The 20,177-nt window shown below is 45.2% G+C and overlaps 1 protein-coding gene across 1 annotated transcript in view; it reads right to left on the bottom strand.

Moving 5' to 3' along the window:
• The window catches only part of MVP (major vault protein), a 46,861-nt gene extending 27,415 nt beyond the window's left edge, over window positions 1-19,446 (bottom strand). The window contains exons 1-5 of the mRNA XM_082261139.1: window positions 19,307-19,446; window positions 16,021-16,216; window positions 15,391-15,511; window positions 14,162-14,293; window positions 13,847-13,941 (exon numbers count right to left, since the gene is read on the bottom strand). Coding sequence (XP_082117265.1) covers window positions 13,847-13,941; window positions 14,162-14,293; window positions 15,391-15,511; window positions 16,021-16,216; window positions 19,307-19,428 — 666 coding nt within the window. The 5' untranslated portion in view covers window positions 19,429-19,446. The remainder of the gene's footprint in view (window positions 1-13,846; window positions 13,942-14,161; window positions 14,294-15,390; window positions 15,512-16,020; window positions 16,217-19,306) is intronic.
• Window positions 19,447-20,177: the final 731 nt, after the last annotated feature.

Genomic DNA, 20,177 nt, shown 5'->3' with positions numbered 1-20,177 from the left:
TAGTTGTGTGCAAATCCTAAATTTTCACGTAAAAAAAAATAATAATAAAAAATAAAAGGTGTCTTTGGGATCGGTTCAATGAGCACATATACAGCGTTGAAAAGAACCGACTAAGGTAGCGAAGCATTTTAACATATGTCATGGTGGAGACAAGTTGGCCATGCAGGTTTAGGTGATTGGCAAGCATCACCACCTCTCTTAGGGACTCTTATCCTATCAGAGAGAGGTGTTCTGGACATTCCATCTCCAGACCCGCATCCCCAGCGAGCTCAACTTTGAGTAGGATGTTAGCCACTTCTATGAATAAATTGTTGAGACACCTCCCTCCAGCATTTACTGGACGCTTAATCCATCCCTATGGGACAAACGTATCCCGTTCTGGGGGTCTACCAAGATCATACACATTGGTTTTTATTATATTGAACAAGGAAGTGACAATGATTTTCATGTCATTGTTCTTTATAGGGCTACACATTTATATTATTGTTGTGTTCATTTCCTTATTTATTCTCTTCGTTATTTTTATTTAATACAGTATAGAAATGTTTCCCCTTTTTTTATTTTTCTGGATTATTTCCAATTTTATCCTTCTCGCTTTCTTTATTGCCCCTCACTTTGTCTAAATGAATCAAATTTTCCTCAGCATATTTGTTCTTCTATATAAATTTTTATTTATATATATATATATATATATATATATATATATAAAAATTTATATAGAAGAACAAATATGCTGAGGAAAATTTGATCCATTGTGTGCGTATGTATATATATATATATATATATATATATATATATATATATATATATATATATATATATATATATATATATACACACACACACACACACACACACATATATATATATATACATATACACACACACACACACACACACACACACACACACACTAATATCTATCGATATATTTTTTTTTTTGTCAAGGCATCCAGGAGATACCACTGATATCACCCCCCGACACCTGTGACAGGTGTGGGTGGGACTAGTTATGTAGGGTCAGTGGGGCATCTCTTGGTTATGATTAAGCACAGCATTTGTGTGAAACGCGTCAACCATTAGCAGCCTGTCAGTGTCACGTTTGGAGATATTCAATAAAAGGACCCAGGACCAGCCGTGGTGTGCAGCCATTTTTTCTTGTATTACACACTACATAACCAAGACATCTAAACCACAGCCAAGCATGCCGGGTTACGCTGCCATCATTCTGTCGGATCCTCATCAAAAAATGGTCTATGCAAATCACAGAATGACTGTACACTCTATTTGGATTAACAATGATGTAGCCTGAAGAGCTACCCAAACAATGCATTAAATTTATATTCAGTCATGCAGATCCCAACCAGCTTTCCAACCAGAGTTCCCATGGAACCCTTGGGTTCCTCCAGAGGTTACTAGGGGTTCCTTGAGCAATGAGTAATTTCTGCCTTGCAGATATGTTCCCACTGACACCATTGATCCATTTAGTTATCTATGAGGGGGTTCGGTTCTTACCAATGACCACAAGTGTAAGGAGCATTCTTCCCACTGACCATCACAGTAATGTATCATGAGTTGTAGATATAGTCATTTTTAGTAGGGGTTCCCCCGAGACTGGAAAGTTATTTCAAGGGTTCCTCTGTGTTGAAAAGGTTGAGAAAGGCTGACGCAGACCCTCGCACTATGGAGGTGTTGGTTAATCCGAAGGAGATTGTACGGGTAGATTGTCATGTGTGGCCATGTGTGTTATGTCTATGGATAATTGAATGGGGACACCGTAAGGTGAAGAACCATTAACAGAAGTTGTTCAATGTTCTAAATAACTGATGGTTTAATGATTTCCAGACAAGGAAAACCACTTTTGACCTTCACTGGCAATTCTTGGCTATAACTGATGCCAATTCCAAATTCCTACAGATATCTGCTGTACTATATACCATTTAATGCAGTCATGTATTCATTAAAAAAAAAATCTGTATATATATCCAAGTACCTAAACCTGCCGTCCTATCAGCCTCCTGTAATCCATGGCACAGACTGGGGAAGGTGGGGCTGGCAAAAAAAGAGCCAATTAGAGTTGCTGCATGCGCAAGCACAGACAGCCAAATGCAGGGATTCCCAAATTTTCTAAACAAAGGGCCAGCTTACGGTCCATCAGACACTAGCAGGAATGGACTGTGCCCAGTGGGAGAGAAACAATGCCCTTTGGTATTGGGGGAGGGAAATAGTTGGTGTCAGTGGCAGGAATTGTGCCCCACTGTTGGCGACAGTGGCAGGAATTGTGCCCCACTGTTGGCGACAGTGGCAGGAATTGTGCCCCACTGTTGGCGACAGTGGCAGGAATTGTGCCCCATTGTTGGGTGTCAGGATTTGTGCCCCATTGTTGGGTGTCAGTGGCAGGATTTGTGCCCCATTGTTGGTGTCAGTGGCAGGATTTGTGCCCCATTGTTGGTGTCAGTGGCAGGAATTGTGCCCCACTTTTGGTGACAGTGGCAGGAATTGTGCCCCATGGGCAAATGCAAGCAGAGGGTCACATCAAGCCCCAGAGCCGCAGTTTGGAGACCACTGGACCAAGGCTTGGTTCATATTACTGCGTGTGCAGATGCATGCATGCGCTTCAATGGGCTGCCCTACAAGAAACATAGAAAAAAAAAGTCCAGGACTTTTCCAAAAACAAGCGTCTGTTTGCAGATGCGTGGAAGTACTAATAGATAATGGCCCTTTTGCGCATTTGCACCGTGTTTCCTTGCATGTCAGGAAAGGGCCTGGTTTTGCATTACCATGCACAGATGGTAACCTGGGCTAAAGGCTCCCTTGTATTGCTTTCTTAAAGGCATTTTGCGGTGGATCCCTTTTAAAAAAGGCAGTTGAATGGCAATGTGCCAGCTACTCACTGCCTGTATTAACCCTGTAAAGCCCGCACTACCACGCCGCAGGCTTGTGTATTGCATATGGTTGCAGGGCAGATGCCGCACAGCCCCATTCTTTTGGATTTGGAGGCAGTACTGCCTGAGGAACATGACAGGGGGAATAATTTCCTTTGCTTCAGTGTGTGTACAACCCCCTCTAAAACGAAGTTAGAGTAAGCTTGGTGGTTTTGGGGATATGCGGCTGCCTATATTTTACTGCCCCCCTCAAACTGCACATGTAAACTAGGCCTAACCCCAAGAGCTCGCGGGACAGGGGGAGACATCAGAGTGACTTAATTATCCAATCAGCAGGCTGGGGGTGTATCCATGACCTCCATCGCAGTTGAGCTGTACGGCTCGGTCGAGGACCTGGCTGGGCTGTCTCACTGGAGTGCCTGGAGCACAAGACTGACCGCACAGAATTAGATACATCTTGGCAGAAAAGACAGGTAATGTGTGAATTTAAACAGTTTTTTCCCCCCACTAAGAGATCAATTTTACCAGTAAAATATTTAATCCATACATGGATAATGTAACCAGTGCTGGGACAAGGTCACCTAGAGCCCAGGGTGAAAATGCCCAACTGTGCCCCTCCCTCCAAGATGTATGAGCAACGTTACAAATCAGCCCCCCTCCTGAAATCCTCCCTTCAGCTCAAATGTCCCCCCAAAAAAAAGTCACCCCTCCTAATCCTCCCCCTTCAAATCAAACATATCCTCAGAATGTATGAGCTTTAAGCGTAAGCAAAAATTGAGCATTAATCTGCATGATTACCCCTCTAAGCATAAATTCCCCCTCCTCCCAGTACAAATCCGCCCCCCTGCTGAAATCTCCCCTCCCAGCACAAATCTCTGCCCCCTCCATTCCCCCAGCACAAATGCCCCCCCCCCCTTCTAGTACAAATCCTCCACCTTCAATCAGTCCTACTAGCAAACCCCCCTTCAAAAGAAATTAAATAAAAAATACATTCTTTCTCAGCACAAATGCCCCCCCCCCCCCTCAAAAAAATAAATATCACCCCTCCTAGTACAAATCCTCCACCCCTCAATCATTCCTACTAGCCTAAATCCCCCCCCCCCCCCTCAAAAAAAAAAAAAATTCTTCCTGGCACCAATTCCTTTTCCCTCCATTCCCCAAATCCCCCCCCCCTCAAAAAAAAAAAAAAAATTATATTATATATATATATATATACACACACACACACACACACACACACACACACACATTATAATATATATATATATACACACACAACACACACACATATACATACATACATACATACATACATACATACCCTCCTAATACAAATCCCCCACCCCTCAATCATTTGTACTAGCAGAAATCCCCCCCCCCCCCCAAAAAAAATTAAACAAATTTCTTCCTAGCACAAATTCGTTGCCCCTCTTCTAGCACAAGCCCCCAAATTGACCCTCCTAGCACAAAACCCTCTTCTCCCCTTCCCCTCCCAACACAAATCCCCCTGAATCACCACTCCTAGCACACACCTCCAAAATTTCCCCTCCTAGAACAATTCTTACGCTCAGCTGCCCCCCAAATTCCTCAACACAAATTCCCTCCCAGCTCAGTCTCCTAGTGGCGCCCCCTTCCCCAGGTCACATTATACTACAGTGCCCAGGGCAGCTGCCCCCTCCTGCCCACCCCTTGTCCTGGCCCTGAATGCAACTTAGCTGCCATCTGTACAATCAGTCTATATTTACAGCCGGGTGTGTTATGGCGAGGGGGGGGGGGGGGCGGATGGACTTAGGACGGGCGGGGTTATCACCAGTTAAAATTGGTCCTGTAACAACCAGATCTTCGGATTGCATTTTATCCTGGTGAGGTCAGGCAATAAAATGCGCTCTTCCTGTACAAAGATCAATGATCAGACAGTTGCTAGGGAGACACACCTGGATTGCAGCACGTGATCTCATTCCAACAACTGTCCCTGCAGTTCCGATTCCCAATATCTGATTTTCATCACATTTAGGCTAAAGCAAGCGCCCGATTATCACGTCTGCAGCCACATGCAATTATTACACTTTCTGTATGCAGAGCTTTCTGGCATCGGGCAACCTCTACATATAAGGACAATGTCCTCTGCTCCTCGCTGTAACTGCCGAGAGTAATGCAGATTTCACTCCCGTCACTCAGCAGCAGCCAGAGATTGGAGCCTGAAAGCCGGAGTTCATGGAGCCATCCTGATCAGCCGGCAACTCCTTCCAAAAGCTGGCAAGTTCTCACTTGTGCAGGCACTGAGCGACTATCTGCCAACGTCATTTAATTGACAAAATCCCAGAGATGACAGTACTTTCTGGACTGGGATGCCAGCTCAGAGATGACAAAATTATTTACGTCCAGGTGCCTGTACAGATCAGCCCCTGGCTGAAGCTTGCCACCTTGTGACTTGCTACAAGGTGTGACGTTCAGAGGGTATTCACTACTGTGATAGTGCTCCCGGATCACAGGCAAAGCCGTATTTCATAAAAACAGAAAGTCTTTATTTTTCAAAGGCAATCAAAAACAATGCTTTTGGCAGCAAATTAAAATAGCTTAAAGCTAGGTAAACACGTAATGAAATTTGTCCAGTCCAGCAGGAATCGGCCAAATTTCGATCCCCGTGTACCCCTCTCTGTTCAACAGAAGCAAATTTAACTGCCGCTTCTGTTCTGCTGGAAAACCTGTATTCGATCGGTGCATGCAGCCAATGGCTGCAGTGCAGATCAGTGTATTCTGATGGTGGGGGGGGGGGGGGGGATAGACAAAGGGGAGCTCACTGGCTGAACAAAAAAAACTCAAAGAATATAACCAGCCTAAAATATACCCAAAGGAAAAACTTTCATTTTAGCTTTCGATAAAGTGTAGAGGGATTAGAACACGTCAGGTTTTATTGCTGTGTGACCCTGTTAAGGTGGATTCCCCCTCTCCATTTCTCCTGTTTACAAAGCTGGGACAAGGTAATCCAGCGCCCATGGCAAAGATCCCAAACTGCGCCGCCACCCCCTTTTTCCTTAGGGTTAGGGTCAGGGTGCCCCCATCCCAGCAATAAACCATTGCGCCCAGGGCAGTCATCCCTCCTGCTCACCCCTTGTCACGGTCCTGCCTGTTTACCATTATCATTGAAAGTGCAAGTAAAAGAAAATCCCAAATTTTGGGTTATACCCAGAAAAGTAATAGAGGGGAATCTTCCAATGGGAACACCTGTCAGTTCTGGTGACCTAGGGGTCCCAAAGAGATTCCCTTAATATGCAAGGGTTATAGCCCTTCCCTTAGTCTATCCAAAATGAAGAAAAAAAGTTTTGCCTATGTCTGAATGCAGCCTCCAGAACGCTCCTACATTACCTGCATCTATCCCTGAAGAGGTGCCTCCTACTGCCCTCCGTATGCCTCTGTGTCCCCCAATGCCCCCTGTGTTTCCACTGTGCCCCATAACTCCAAGTGCGCCCAGTGTTTTAGGTATTCCCTGTGACTCCAAATGCCCCCATGTCTCCAGTGCCCACCTGTACGCAATATATGTGCTTTCTAGTGTGCCCTATGCCCCTAAATGCCCCCTGTGTCTCAAGTGTGCAACATGTATTCTACTATGCCTGAATGCCTCCAAGTGCACCTCTGTGCCTCCAGTGTGCCCCTGTGCACCTCTGACACCTGTGTCCACAGCCTCCAGAACGCTCCTGCATCACCTGGATTGTCCTTCGCTCTCCATGGATACGCACCATCATCCGGACACTTACATTCCAGAGTTGTCCGCTACGCTCCCACCTTCTGCTGCTTCTCTAACCTCATATACGCTCCTGAAATCCCTTAGACTGACCTCTTTTCAGCGAAAATCAACCACTATCCCTGACACTGGGGGAAGGGGAGACTGAGGAAATGCCTTTTCCTGACTGCAGCAGACTGACAACCCAAACTTAGGATAGACAAAAGGATAGACAAAGTCACTGACTGACGCTGAGGAGCAGCTTTTTAATAAGGAGGTGGAGCTTTTAAAAAAAATAAATAGATTGATTAATACAGATTACCTGTAAAATCCATTCCATTGGAGTACATCATGGGACACAGAGCCATATTCATTACCATAAGGGTTATACGCCACCTTCAGGTGAATGGACACTGACAACTAGACAGGAAGTCCCCCTATATAACCCCTCCTACACAGGAAGTACCTCAGTTTTTTTTTGTCAGTGTCTAAAAGGTGATGGTCACAGTGGAGAGACTCTCCACGCTTTTTTTTATGTTTTCTCAAAAAGAAAAAAGATTCATTATCATATGGGACGTCCCTTAGCAATGCATCTGAGGGGAGGGGGGGACACCATAAATACCGCCATCAGACCACAAAAGATCTACACAACTGATCTATCCAAGACCACTTCCCTTGGACAGTGGCTTCCTCCAGAACCGCTCCCCAACCGGAGAGACTGGCATCTGTAGTCACTACAGGAAGAAAATATTTTCCTTTTTCCAAATTTCTGGTTAACAACCACCAACTTAGACTCGGAGGTACTCTTGGTAACAGACATGCACCAGTCGAGGAACTTGACCTTTCTGGTCCATGCCGACAGAATATTTTTCTGTAAGGGCCTGGCATGGAATTGAGCAATGGCAAATTGCTCTGAATGTGGACTCTTTCCTAATAGCTTCACGTAAAGACGTACAGAAGAATACCTTTGCCTGTATTGTGTCCACAAGGAAACCCAAATATTGCAGACGCTGGACCGGCTGTAATGCTGACTTTGCAAAGTTCAGAATCCAACCCAGACGTTCTAAGAGCTGTTCTATTTGTAGAACACTTAGGCTCAGAGCCAAAGCAACTATTAGTAATAGATTGTCTAGTGTAATGTTCTGGTACCTCTGGTACCCTTATTTCCACATTTCTCTCTTAATATTGCGTCCCATCTTGCTATCCAAATGGGACGCATACACCTTTAAGGGCAATGACATCATCGCCGAGCGCCGCTATGAGCGGCTATTTCAATCGCCGGCTTTCTCTCACTCATTGCTCCTTCAAACCGCATGTTCACCGCACCTTCTCTTGTGAAGCTGGAGCTGCTGGCTATTCCCTTTGCCTGAACTGAACCGGAACCTCGCTGCCGATCCGTATCTCGCTACTGGATCACCTCTCACTACTGAACTTTGTTACTACTACCTATCTAGTGATAAGTACCCCACAGGGGATTCCTTACTAACCTGCACTTCTACTGTCATCTACTGCATATACCAGGACTATCTCTATCTAAGCTATTTCCTATCATCTGCATAGACTGTTAGCTCTTGGGACTACCATCAACTATCCTTGCACTAGGTTACTCTGTCTTGTATACTCCATCTGCTGTCCCCTACCATCTGCACTATACTTGACATTAGAACCTATCTGCTTACTACCATCACCTAAACACTCTCCTAATACTACTCCTAGGTGCTCACCATACTATAGCCTGTCTCTCACCTATATACTCTCACATATTCTATCCCTCCATTAACATCAGATTGAGTGTATGTATATTGCATAAACAGGCTGTGCACAGTGATGAAGTCCTGAGAGTTGGATAGGTTTGTTCAACAGAATCTCTACACGACTACTGAGTGACAATTCTTCAGCTGCAAATCCATCCACTAACAAAAACGCATGAGCGTTACATCTAGATATCCTATCACTGATATCCCTTGAGACCTTAGAGCAGCCAATACTGGACCTAGGATCTTTGTGAACACTCTTGGAGCTGTGGCCAACCCGAAGGGCAGGGCCACAAACTGAAAATGACGGTTTTCTACTGCAAAGCATAAAAACCTATGATGGGCCTAAATATAGGCACGTGAAGATATGCATCCTTGAGGTCTATGGATGGATCCTATAAAAATTCTTCTCCCTGTAGGGAGGCCATGACTGAACAAATTGACTCCACACAAAGTACGAATGTTCAGACACTGGTTCCGAGCTTTGAGGTCCAGAATAGGTCTCACATCTCTGTTTGGCTTGGGGACTACGAAAAGGTTTGAGTAAAAAACATGTGAATCTTTCGTCCTCTGGAACCTCTATAATCACTAGTTGGGACCTTAAATGGTCCAGAGCCAGAAAGAGATCTTTTTAGAGGATCTGAAGGTATGTTCAACTTTACAAACCAAGGATTCGAAAAACACCCGAAATTCCAGTTTGCATCCCTGCGAGATGGTGAAAATAACCCAGTTGTCTTCGATTACATTTACCCAGACCTTTGAGAACCGTAGCAGCCTTCCCCCCACCCGATTGAGTGGGGGCGCCCCTTCACAAGTAGGCCTAGAGGCAGACTTGGTAGGTCTCTGGGCCCAGGGTTTCTTCTGCCCTTGCGGCTTGGTTCTGGATCCAGACGCCTGGGGTCGTCGCAACTGCATGGGATTAGAAACACTGGGAGTCGAGTGCTGGGAATCTAAAAGGACGTTTACTTTTCCTCTCTATAGGTAGCAACGCACTCTTTCCCCCCAAAATATTTTGGATATACAGGGGGTCGTGTCAAAGGGCCTGACCTGAGGGGGGCCATCCCGGAGTAGGATAGTCAGTGGACGGGTGTCAGTGGTCAAGAAAGGGGATACTAGGAGAGTGTCCTGACAATAACATTTCTTCATCAAGTCATCTGGAAAGAGACTTAACCCTAAATCCACCTAAGTGGCAAGGTGGATCGACAGCCTGGCTGTATCAGATAGAGGTCCTCCAAACCTTGTGCATAGTTAATCTAGATTGAAGCTCTGACGTAACACGTATAGGGGCGGAGCCTGCGTGCCTGACGCCGACGTCTCTCCTGTGTTTGATATCTGCATATCACCATACAAGCAGGCACTGCTGAGTGCCTGCAAATGTGAGTACCCTGTACGTTTCCTTAATAAAGCGATGATACTCCTAAGCAGAGAGCACTAGATCTGTTTTTTATTCACCCATGCACTATATGTCCTCTTCCGGAGTTATGAACTGAGGTCCCCTGGTCTGGTGTATTTGGATCCTAACAGCAGATACTGACCTGTTTGGGTCCTGTATTAATAAGTTGGACAGAGATCCCATGGTCCTGTGTATTCAAAGCTGATGCTGACCCGTTTGGGTCCTGCATTAAGGTGAGAGTGGCCATTCCTTCTGGTGACGGGATTTTGCACAGAGGTGTTTGTGACTATCTGTGGAATCACTGGCTTCACTTCACATTGTGGACACCGAGCACTGTTTTATTTATGGACTTTTATTGGACACTTCTTCTTTAATTATGTGCACGCACATTATGGTTTGATATCCTATATATAATTCTAACACAGTTGATCTGGCGCATCTCTTTCCCTATTTTTGATTACTTTTGATTGTGACGAGTGAACACGATACAGTGTATGCTGCCGGCTGATATAACACATTATGTTATTTTTTGCAATTGATGATTTGTTTCTAATACTGGTTTTTACACACTATAATCACAAAATTATTTTTGTTTGCGCTGATAGTTTCTGTTTCACGGATGTAAGGGAAAAGCCTGAGGACTATGAGGATGTAATAAGCCTAGAGAGACTTCAGACATCTATAAGAGAGGTAATTTGTATCCAAATCGGACCATATCAGTGAGAGACTGAATCAACAATCTCTGGGATTGCGAGGCCGAGAATGACTCCTCAGATCCTGACTCCCCAGAAGTGGAAACCTCAGCTTGACCTTATAGGGTCATTTACAGCTACTTCTTCCACATACTCTGCCCAATCCTGAACTCACTCAGGGGGTGGCTCAGGTTAGGGGAATCTATCAGGTTTTCCTCCCTCCAATGCTGCAAACATGCCAGCAATCTTACCCTCAAGGCTGGCTATTGCCAAAACGTCCTTAGTGACGTAGGTTACAACAGAAGCACTTGGGAGTAGCTACTATGCCTGACGATCGTAATGGCTCAGATTGGCGAATCGCCTCTGGATCTCCAGGGGGAGTAGACAGAGGAAGCACGGCTAGGACCTTCAAGTCCTGATGGTGGCACCACAGTTCCCCTTCCAGCTGTGCCCCCCCCCCCCATCCCATTTTCGGGTGGACATTGCTGTTAGGCAAGATAAACTTGAGTTACTAACTTTAGTGTACTCAAGGCTTCTGCCAAGCTTATAAAGCTTATCACACACAGCACTGATTATCTAAAGATACAGAACCTGTCTGTGCCTGTAAACATACACCTACAGTGACTCACGCAACCCAGCTGCTGCTGCTCTGTGTTCCCTCCGGCCTCTGATAGAGGCTTGTGCATTGAAAACACTTGTTTAAGAATCACGCCGTTTGTGGTTTCACTGTGCATGCTATGTGGCATCCATGTGCACGCCAATCGCGTCCAGACATGCCCCTTGCAAGCATACGCTTGTGTTTAAATGGCGAAGATTCGTTGCTTGACCAGAGCTTTCCAAGGAGACGGATGCGCGGGCTTTCACGCCAAGGTGAAAACTACATGCCAACATAGGGTGAGAGCAGCTTAAGCAAACAGGTGCTTTGTCATAGCGGATACCTTTCAGGTGATCAGCACAGTGTGAAAACAGTGGGTTTAAACAAACAAGGTATGCTTTACCATAGATCAAAAAAGCAAGGGGATTTCCAGTCACTACTTGGTTGGTAAGTAGTGACTGGAAATCCCCTTGCATTTTTGATCTGCATTTGCCCTTCCAGTGCTCCTTACTATCAAGACCAGTGGGGGAGGTGACCACTTTTTGTATTTTTGTATGTGCTTTGACATAGCTCATACACCTACTATTTTGCACAGGCAAAGAGAAATGTTTAAACAAGGTGTGCTTTAACACAGCTTATACACTTTCTGCTTTGCACATGGAGAGCAAAAAAATGTTTAATCACTTAGCGATCGCCCACTGCGGCAGGCAGCCGCTCCTGGGCAAAGCGACGTAGTACTACCTCGCTCATTCAGGAGACCCTAGGGGACGAGCGCGTGCCGCCGCCGGCGCGTTCTCGCCCCCGCTCATCAGCTGGGGAGCCAGTGCGTGTGACCGGCGGCTCCAATGGCCGCCGGCCACTCGCAATCTCCCGCAGCTGAGAGAGAAGGACAGACGGCTGATGTAAACACAGCCGTCTGTCATTCTCCCTTAGATTATCACAGAGGCTATGTGATCCTGCTATATAGGATCGCATGTCTCTGTGATGATCTCCTAAGCTACGCCCCTCTACAGTTAGAATCACGCCCCTAGGGTCACACTTAACCCCATGATCACCAGTAATGTTAACCCCTTCCCTGCCAGTGTCATTTTTACAGTAACAGTGCATATTTTTAGCACTGATTACTGTAGTAATGTCACTGGTACCCCCAAAAGTGTCAAAAATGTCAGTTAGGGGTCCGATCTGTCCGCCGCAATGTCGCAGTCCCGCGAAAAAAAAAAATCACAGATCGCCACCATTACTAGTAAAAAAAAAAAAAACACACACACACACACAATAAAAATTACATAAACCTTTCCCGTAGTTAGTAAACGCAATAAACTTTTGCGCAAACCAATCAAAATACGCTTATTGCGATTTTTTTCACCAAAAATATGCAGCAGAAAAAAAATTGGCCTAAAATGTTAAAAAATTGATTTTTACGTTTTTTTTTTTTTTTGAGAATTTCATATAAAAGAATGTGAAAAATATTGTTATTTTTTTCAAAATTGTCGCTCTTTGTTTATAGCGGAAAAAAATAAATAAATCGCACAGGTGATTTAAATACCACCAAAAGAAAGCTCTATTTGTGGGGAAAAAAAGGACGTCAATTTAATTTGAGTACAGCGTCACACGACCGGGCAATTGTCCATTAAAATCACACAGTGCCGAATCGCGAAATAGGGCCTGGTCATTGAGCAGCCAAATCCTCCAGGGCTAAAATGGTTAAACAAACAAGGTGTGCTTTGCCATAGCAAATACACCCATTCTCTCTTGTAGAGACCCAACATGGCACACCATATCTGTTCTCTTTAAAGGTAGCCGTGCATAAAAATATTTTTACAAATATTTTTAAAATAGACTTACCAGTCCTGTCGCAGGATTCTGTCTTGTAACAAGAATCCAATCTTCACCCATCACGGTGAGTTTTGTGACTTGCTGACCTTCAAGGACTGGGTCCCCTTGTTTTTGAGGGGCCACTGGCTTGGACCCGTAAAGCACCCTGCCAGAGCGCCTTTGGGAATGGTTTTACCAAGGGTCTGGATCTCAGGGTCCAGTAGCCTAAGAAGGACAACTTTACAGGCAAAACCTTGTATCTGCTTTCCCGAGGCTCAGGTACCATCCTTTTAGTCTTTGACGTTTTTGGATGGATCTGATTGTTAACCCCTTAGATTCAGAGATCTTTGATCAGGGTATGTACTATGTAGCATAATCTTCTTCTTCTTTGAGAAAACATAAAAAAAAAAAAATTGTGGAGAGCTTCTCCACCCTGACCATCACCTTTTAGACACTGGCGAAAAAAAAAAAAAACGGAGGTACTTCCTGTGTAGGAGGGGTTATATAGGGGGACTTCCTGTCTGATTGGTTGCCAGTGCCCATTCACCTGAAGGTGGCGTATGACCCGTATGGTACTGAAAATGGCTCTGTGTTCCGTGATGTATGAAAAATAAATTATACTGTTGCTCATTGTGATATATCAAGAGTTAATTTATGCAGACTTATAAAGTTACTGAAAGGTCCACTTTAAGAGCTTAAAGTAAACCTGTATAATAACACATAAATTACGTGTTTTTTTTTTTTAAATATCTGGTATACACCAGTACTATGAGGTGGTTCCTTTTTTTTTGGCTCATTTAAGGTTTTTAGCCCCCAAACCTTAAAAATGTTGGATGTAGTTCAGTGATACAGGTACAAGGAGGTAAAAGGTGAGCAATACCCAATGTGTGTGGGTGAGGCGATACCCAATGGTGGCCTCACCCACACAATATAGTGGTCACAGACAACATACATACGGTTTCTGAGGTCTATAATGAGAGTCATTGTTTACCTTGTCGGTTAAGACGAAAGCATCCACAATATCTACGACTTCTTCATACACACCAGGAAGATAGGCGCCAACCTTCTTCACCAGCCACTCCTCCCCTGCAGAACAGAGAGGCAGCCAATCAGAGTAGAGAAACTGAGCATCATTCAAGTGAAAAAGTTCTAAAATCTCTTATTTAAAAATATTTTTGGAATGCCAAAAAAAAAAAAAAAAAAGGCTGGCACCGCCAGCTGCCCTATGGGCTGAACACATCTCATAACTTGAAGCATTGACTTGATCATATGCAATAAAATAATATAATGGTAGATGGGTACTGACCGGTGACCCGGGCATGGTCCTCCCTGTCCTGGCACTCCTTGCGAGCGCGAAGGCGGATTGCCTGGTTGTGTCGGATGACAGTCGCTTGGATGGTCTGAACCACCTCTACCTCCTTCCGGGGAATGTAGGTACCTGGCAGGGTGAGAGTTCAGAAAGGGAGATCCATCTTTAATTCTGATATTAATGAGGAATGAAAAAAAAAAAAAATGGGCGATAACTTGCTGCTTCTAGATCACCCAAGAATGAAAGCGGCAAGAGTTCCATGCAGTGGTTTCTCCATCACTTACCGTTAAGCCATAAATAACGGTCACAATGTTGAAACGTGACACCCTCACTTGCCTTTGCATTTGACACAATGGTAGAGAAATTAGAATCCCATTGGGGAGATTTAACTGTTGGGAGTGTGACACCATCACTTGCCTTTGCAATAACCAACATGGCTAAGAAGTGGGAATCCCATTAGGGAGATCTCACTGTTGGGGCATGACACCATCATTTGCCTTTGCAATGGCTACCACGGCTAAGAAGTGTGAATCCCATTGGGGAGATCTCATTGTTGGGGCATGACCCCATCATTTGCCATTGCAATGGCTACCATGGCTAAGAAGTGAGAATCCCATTAGGGAGATCTCACTGTTGGGGCATGACACCATCATTTGCCTTTGCAATGGCTACCATGGCTAAGAAGTGTGAATCCCATTGGGGAGATCTCAATGTTAGGGCATGACACCATCGTTTGCCTTTGCAATGGCTACCATGGCTAAGAAGTGTGAATCCCATTGGGGAGATCTCACTGTTTAGGCATGACACCATCGTTTGCCTTTGCAATGGCTACCATGGTTAAGAAGTGGGAATCCCATTAGGGAGATCTCACTGTTGGGGCATGACACCATCATTTGCCTTTGCAATGGCTACCATGGCTAAGAAGTGTGAATCCCATTGGGGAGATCTCACTGTTGGGGCATGACACCATCATTTGCCTTTGCAATGGCTACTATGGCTAAGAAATGTGAATCCCATTGAGGAAATCTCATTGTTGGGGCACGACACCATCATTTGCCTTTGCAATGGCTACTATGGCTAAGAAATGTGAATCCCATTGAGGAAATCTCATTGTTGGGGCACGACACCATCACTTGCCTTTGCAATGGCTACCATGACTAAGAAGTGTGAATTCCTCTGGGGAGATCTCACAGTTGGAGCCCCCGGGAGTCAGCAAAGTTCCTTACCTGGGCCTTCAAACAGCCACTCATCACCAGCCACAAACTTCTCGTTGTCATCTTCAAAGTCCAGCAGCGCTTTCAGGTGCAGCGCGGTGTTGGCGAGGACCACGGTCAGCGGTTGGACACCCTACACCAGAATGGAAAAGTATACAGAAATGATCTCCCTTGAATAATGCAAATTCTCATACATTCAAATTCTCACTACGGTCCTTTATATTTGGTTGGCTATAGGCAGGCATTGCTGCCTATGGGGATGGGGAGGGGGGGGAGGGGGGGAGGAATAGCACAGTAAATACACATTAAAAATTCATCAGTTAAAAGATTATTTTTGTCTGTTACGGACAGATGATCAGGTTCTCATGCTGATGTAGCCATGCCAAACTAGCTGTTGGTCCCATTATTTAAAGGGGAATATTCCAGCAGACTTTATATTGCTGGACCCTAATCCTGAACCTGCACAATTAGCTACAATTTTGCACATAGGATATCTTGTAGATTGTCACCATTAAATTAATCGTTTTGATTAAAGACCCATTTTAAAGAGTACAGGATGCCTCCTTCACCTATGGTAGCGATCTCCTGGTACCACGTGACATCGCCATTTTAAAGGGGGGGTCATGGAAACAGAGAGCATACCTGCTGTAACTCCTCCCCTGGGTAGAGGGGAAAAGGATCCTGGGTCAGTCGGATTTCCTGGTCTCCGTGCCGCAGTTTGGCCTGTCCAACGTCATCAAACTGCGCATTACGGGTTGCGTCCCTTAGCACCGGGTTCTGAATCACGCAGTAGTGGCGGGGTGGCACCATCACCATACGGACCGGATGGAACAGCACCCTGCGTAACACAAATGCAATTTATGACCAAGCAACAACGCTATATCAATATCAGCAATACAAAAGGATATTCACACTGCTACAATAGTAAAGGGGGCCGCCACCATCAGATAAAGAATGAATCTATTGGCTTGTGTTGGCCTCTTAGGGGTCCATTTATAAAAAAAAAAAATTGCTCTGCACATTCGCATTCGCACAAATACTTCCTGCAACATTTGTAATCTGTGTAAAAGTTCTATTTCCTATGGCAGTCAGCTCCATCTAGTGGCCATAATGCGGCATTTTCTTGAAAAGGCACAATCAGAAAAATACCATATTATGGCCACAAAATAGAAGGAACGATCTTAGGAAAAATGACATTTCACACATTATAGACATTATGCAATATTTTTTAAAATGCTGAGACATTTACACAGCAATTTTTTATAAACACATCTTATGATGCTTTCTGTGCTTTACCAATACACCGGTAAACCACTGTCATTTTACAAAAAGGAGGTCACCACCTATCACAGGCTCTATAGCAGATGTGTGAATCACATGGCTATACACCTTCCCTCATAGGGGATCCTCCTACCCCAGGCCCCATAGCAGTTGTATGGGCTGCCATGGCTATACAGCCTCCCTAATTGTGCCCCCTCCACTGCAGGCCCCATTGGAGCACTGAGGGTTCTTATGGCTATACAGCCCCCATAAAATGGGCCATCTTTCTACCCCAGGCCCCATAGCAGCCATACGATCTGCAAAGCCAATATATTGGGGGGCCGATATGCACTTTCCCCGATATATCAGAAAGTCCTTGTACCGGAGTGATGCCTGCAGCTAGAGGCATCACCCCGGTACCGGCGTCCATAGCCGACGTTCGGCTGTCTTGTAATGATAAACAATGCGGCTGAGAAGCTGCTCGGCTGTCATTACAAGGATTGGGAGGGGACGCCCCCACACACATCCCCCCCCCCGCCTCCGGCTGCCTTCCGCGGCTCGCCCGGGTCTCCCCTCCGCCGAAGACCCAATCAAAGCTGCATTCGGCCCTGATTGGGTCTCCATGTAAAAACCCGGAAGTAATGTCATGACAGATTAAAAAAAAATTACAGCATTCAAAACAGTCAAACTTGCCATTTTGAATGCTTTTAGGTGCAGAGGAGGGGTTTGGGGTCTTTTAGACACCCAGATCCCTCCACAACAGTACCTCTCAAAATTATTTTTTTTTTTTAAATGTACAAAAATATCGGTTGATAACGATATTTTGGCCATTGAATATCGGTATCAGTATCGGCAACGAAAAAACGATATTGGTCGATCACTACTATAAAGCCTCCCAAATGAGACCCCCTCTCTTACCCCAGGCCCCATAGCAGTCGAGTGGGCTGTTATAGCCACACAGCCTCTATAATGATGCCCCCACCTCCCTTTTCAGGCCCCATAGCAACTGCATGGGCTCTTCTGGCTATACAGCTTCCCTAATGGGACAATACTCCTACCCCAGGCCCCATAGCAGCCACCTGGCTGCTATGGCTATTGTTACTCTACTGTCTGGGACAGCGGCTTATCTTGACAAACCTAGACCCTACAGCAAGGGTGATGTTATATACAATATACACACTCCATGAAGCGTTTCCCTATCTAAAAATCAATATAGCATCATTGATCAGCAAAATACCAGTGCAGCAGACTTCCACAGCTAATGTATATACACAAGGATCCATTCCAGATCAGCGGTCAGTACACTACTGTCCATAGGCAAAACACTGATGATCGCTATAAAATCTATAGCAGAATGATGTGAATGTACAATGTATATGTAAAGCGCTGCGTAAATTGACAGCGCTATACAAGTACCTGAAATAATAATAATACATGTAGAGTCAAACAGACAATTTGCTAAAGGTGTAGCAGCTTATTATTTGCACAGGTTATATACCCAGAGACAATGTTATTGGGTTTAGAAGGTACAATTCATACTGTTTTAGGAAGAGGATGGAGCGAGTTCTTTAGTTTTGCTATGGAGTGTACTCTGGTGATCTCACCGACCCCTCTGTAGCTTTGTCATGCTCCATGCATTGTTCTCTTTATTCCATTCCTATCTCTTCCAGGTGCTTTTCAAGCAAAGTAAACACAGAGGAAAATCTATTCAAATGCAGTTAAGGCTCTGTTTGCATATATGTGAACTGGATGCATTTTGAACCAGATTCGCATGTGACTCAAACCAGCTTTCTATGAAGCCGGTCCACATATATGCGGTACAGTGGCAGTGTGAATTCACTGCAAATTAACAAGTCCTGTGCGTTTTCTGAGCATTCGGATGTGAATTTCAGGATTAGGCCTTCCATGGGAATGCATCTAAATCGCACACCTCATACGTTTTGAACACAAATGCAATCAGAAAAAAAAAAAAAAAAAAACAGCGTGGGGGTTGCCCCCCCCCCCTCCAATTCATACCAGGGCTAGTACAGATGATTTTAAGGGGAACCCCATGCCAAAGTTAGAAAGAAATAAAAATAAATAAAAACACAGGGTTGATTACCACCCACATCCATACCAGATCAGACCCTTATACGAGCATGCAGGAAAAGGGGCAAGACGAATGAGTGTCCCCCCCCCCCCTCTGAACCAAACCAGACCACATTCCCTCAACATGGGAAGGTTGCTTAAGGACAGGGGGGCTCTGCCCCCCCAAAGCACTTTGTCTCCATGTTGATGGGGATAAGGGTCTCTTCCCCACAGCCCTGGCTAACAGAGGGCTTATCAGAATCTGGAAAACCCCTTTAACAAGGGGGTCCCCAATTCCCAGCCCCCCCATGTTTATGAGTATGGGGTACATTGTATTGTATTTCGGGGCAACCATTACATACACAGATTTTTGGTCTATATAGCAGTGCAATTGCTTGGACTCTCTCAATAAATAACTGCTGAGACAAAAATCTTCCATAATGAGTGTATTGTATTCAGTCAGACCTGACTGGTGGATTTACATAGAGAGGGGAAAATAAAAAGACAATCAACTGCCTTTATATGAATATGTTAAAACAAAATGAAAAGATTATAATGTTACTTTGATGCAGCGCTACCCAGACCACCATGGGACGCTCACCTCTCATTGTCCTGGCGGATGTAGGTCTTGGGCCCGGTCTCCACACGGGCAATGTTGGTGTTCTGGTCCAGCACATGGATGTAGTGGTACGGGGGGATACGGATGATGGATTCTTCACTCATGGTCAGGCCGGAAGGATGAAGCTGGAATGTGAACAGATGAAAGATTATCCCCATGTAATCCTGGTCCCTTTCTAGGTTTTATTTACCAGCAGCGTTTGCACATGCTGCCTGTGATCATATGCTTTGACAGACCATTCAGATGAATGGACAACCTTAAAGAGGCATAACTAGAACCTTCAGGGCCCCGGTGCAAGAAACCATGAAGGGCCCCCCGGACCCCTGGCCAGGGCCCTTCCCTTCAAGCCTGGGGCTCTTCCCACTGATCCTGGGGCCCTTTACTCTCGTTGCGGGGCCCTTTACTACGGTCCCACAGCGGAACCCTTTCACAAGTTCTGCAGTGCGCCCCCTTCCTGCCATCTTGGGGCCTCCCCATGGTGGTGGAATGCCAGGGCCCGGTCACAAGTGTGACATTTGTGATCCTGGAAGTTCACCCACTGGTGTCAGTAGTTTTTATTTTTTGGCATTTTAATTTTATTATTTTTTATCATTTTATTTTATTTTATTTTTTTACAATGTCACTGACTATGGCTCTGTCCATTCAGAAAAGGAAGGAGCTGGTAAATTTCATATTTACCGACCCCTTCCTGGGTCTCTATTGTGACACATCCCCTGCAGCAGCCGACAGGAGAGGGAAGGGAGCACAGTAGAGGGGGGCGGGAGACCAGGGGAGCACACAGGGGCCCAGAGACAGCAGAACACAAGTGAACTGGATAGAAGGAGTGGCAGGGGCAGCATACAGAGGATCCAAT

Source organism: Pelophylax lessonae (assembly GCF_965119305.1).
Source record: "Pelophylax lessonae genome assembly, chromosome: 6".
Lineage (NCBI taxonomy): Eukaryota > Metazoa > Chordata > Amphibia > Anura > Ranidae > Pelophylax > Pelophylax lessonae.
Note: the sequence above shows the minus strand (reverse complement) of the source record. Positions and strands in the feature narration are given on the sequence as shown.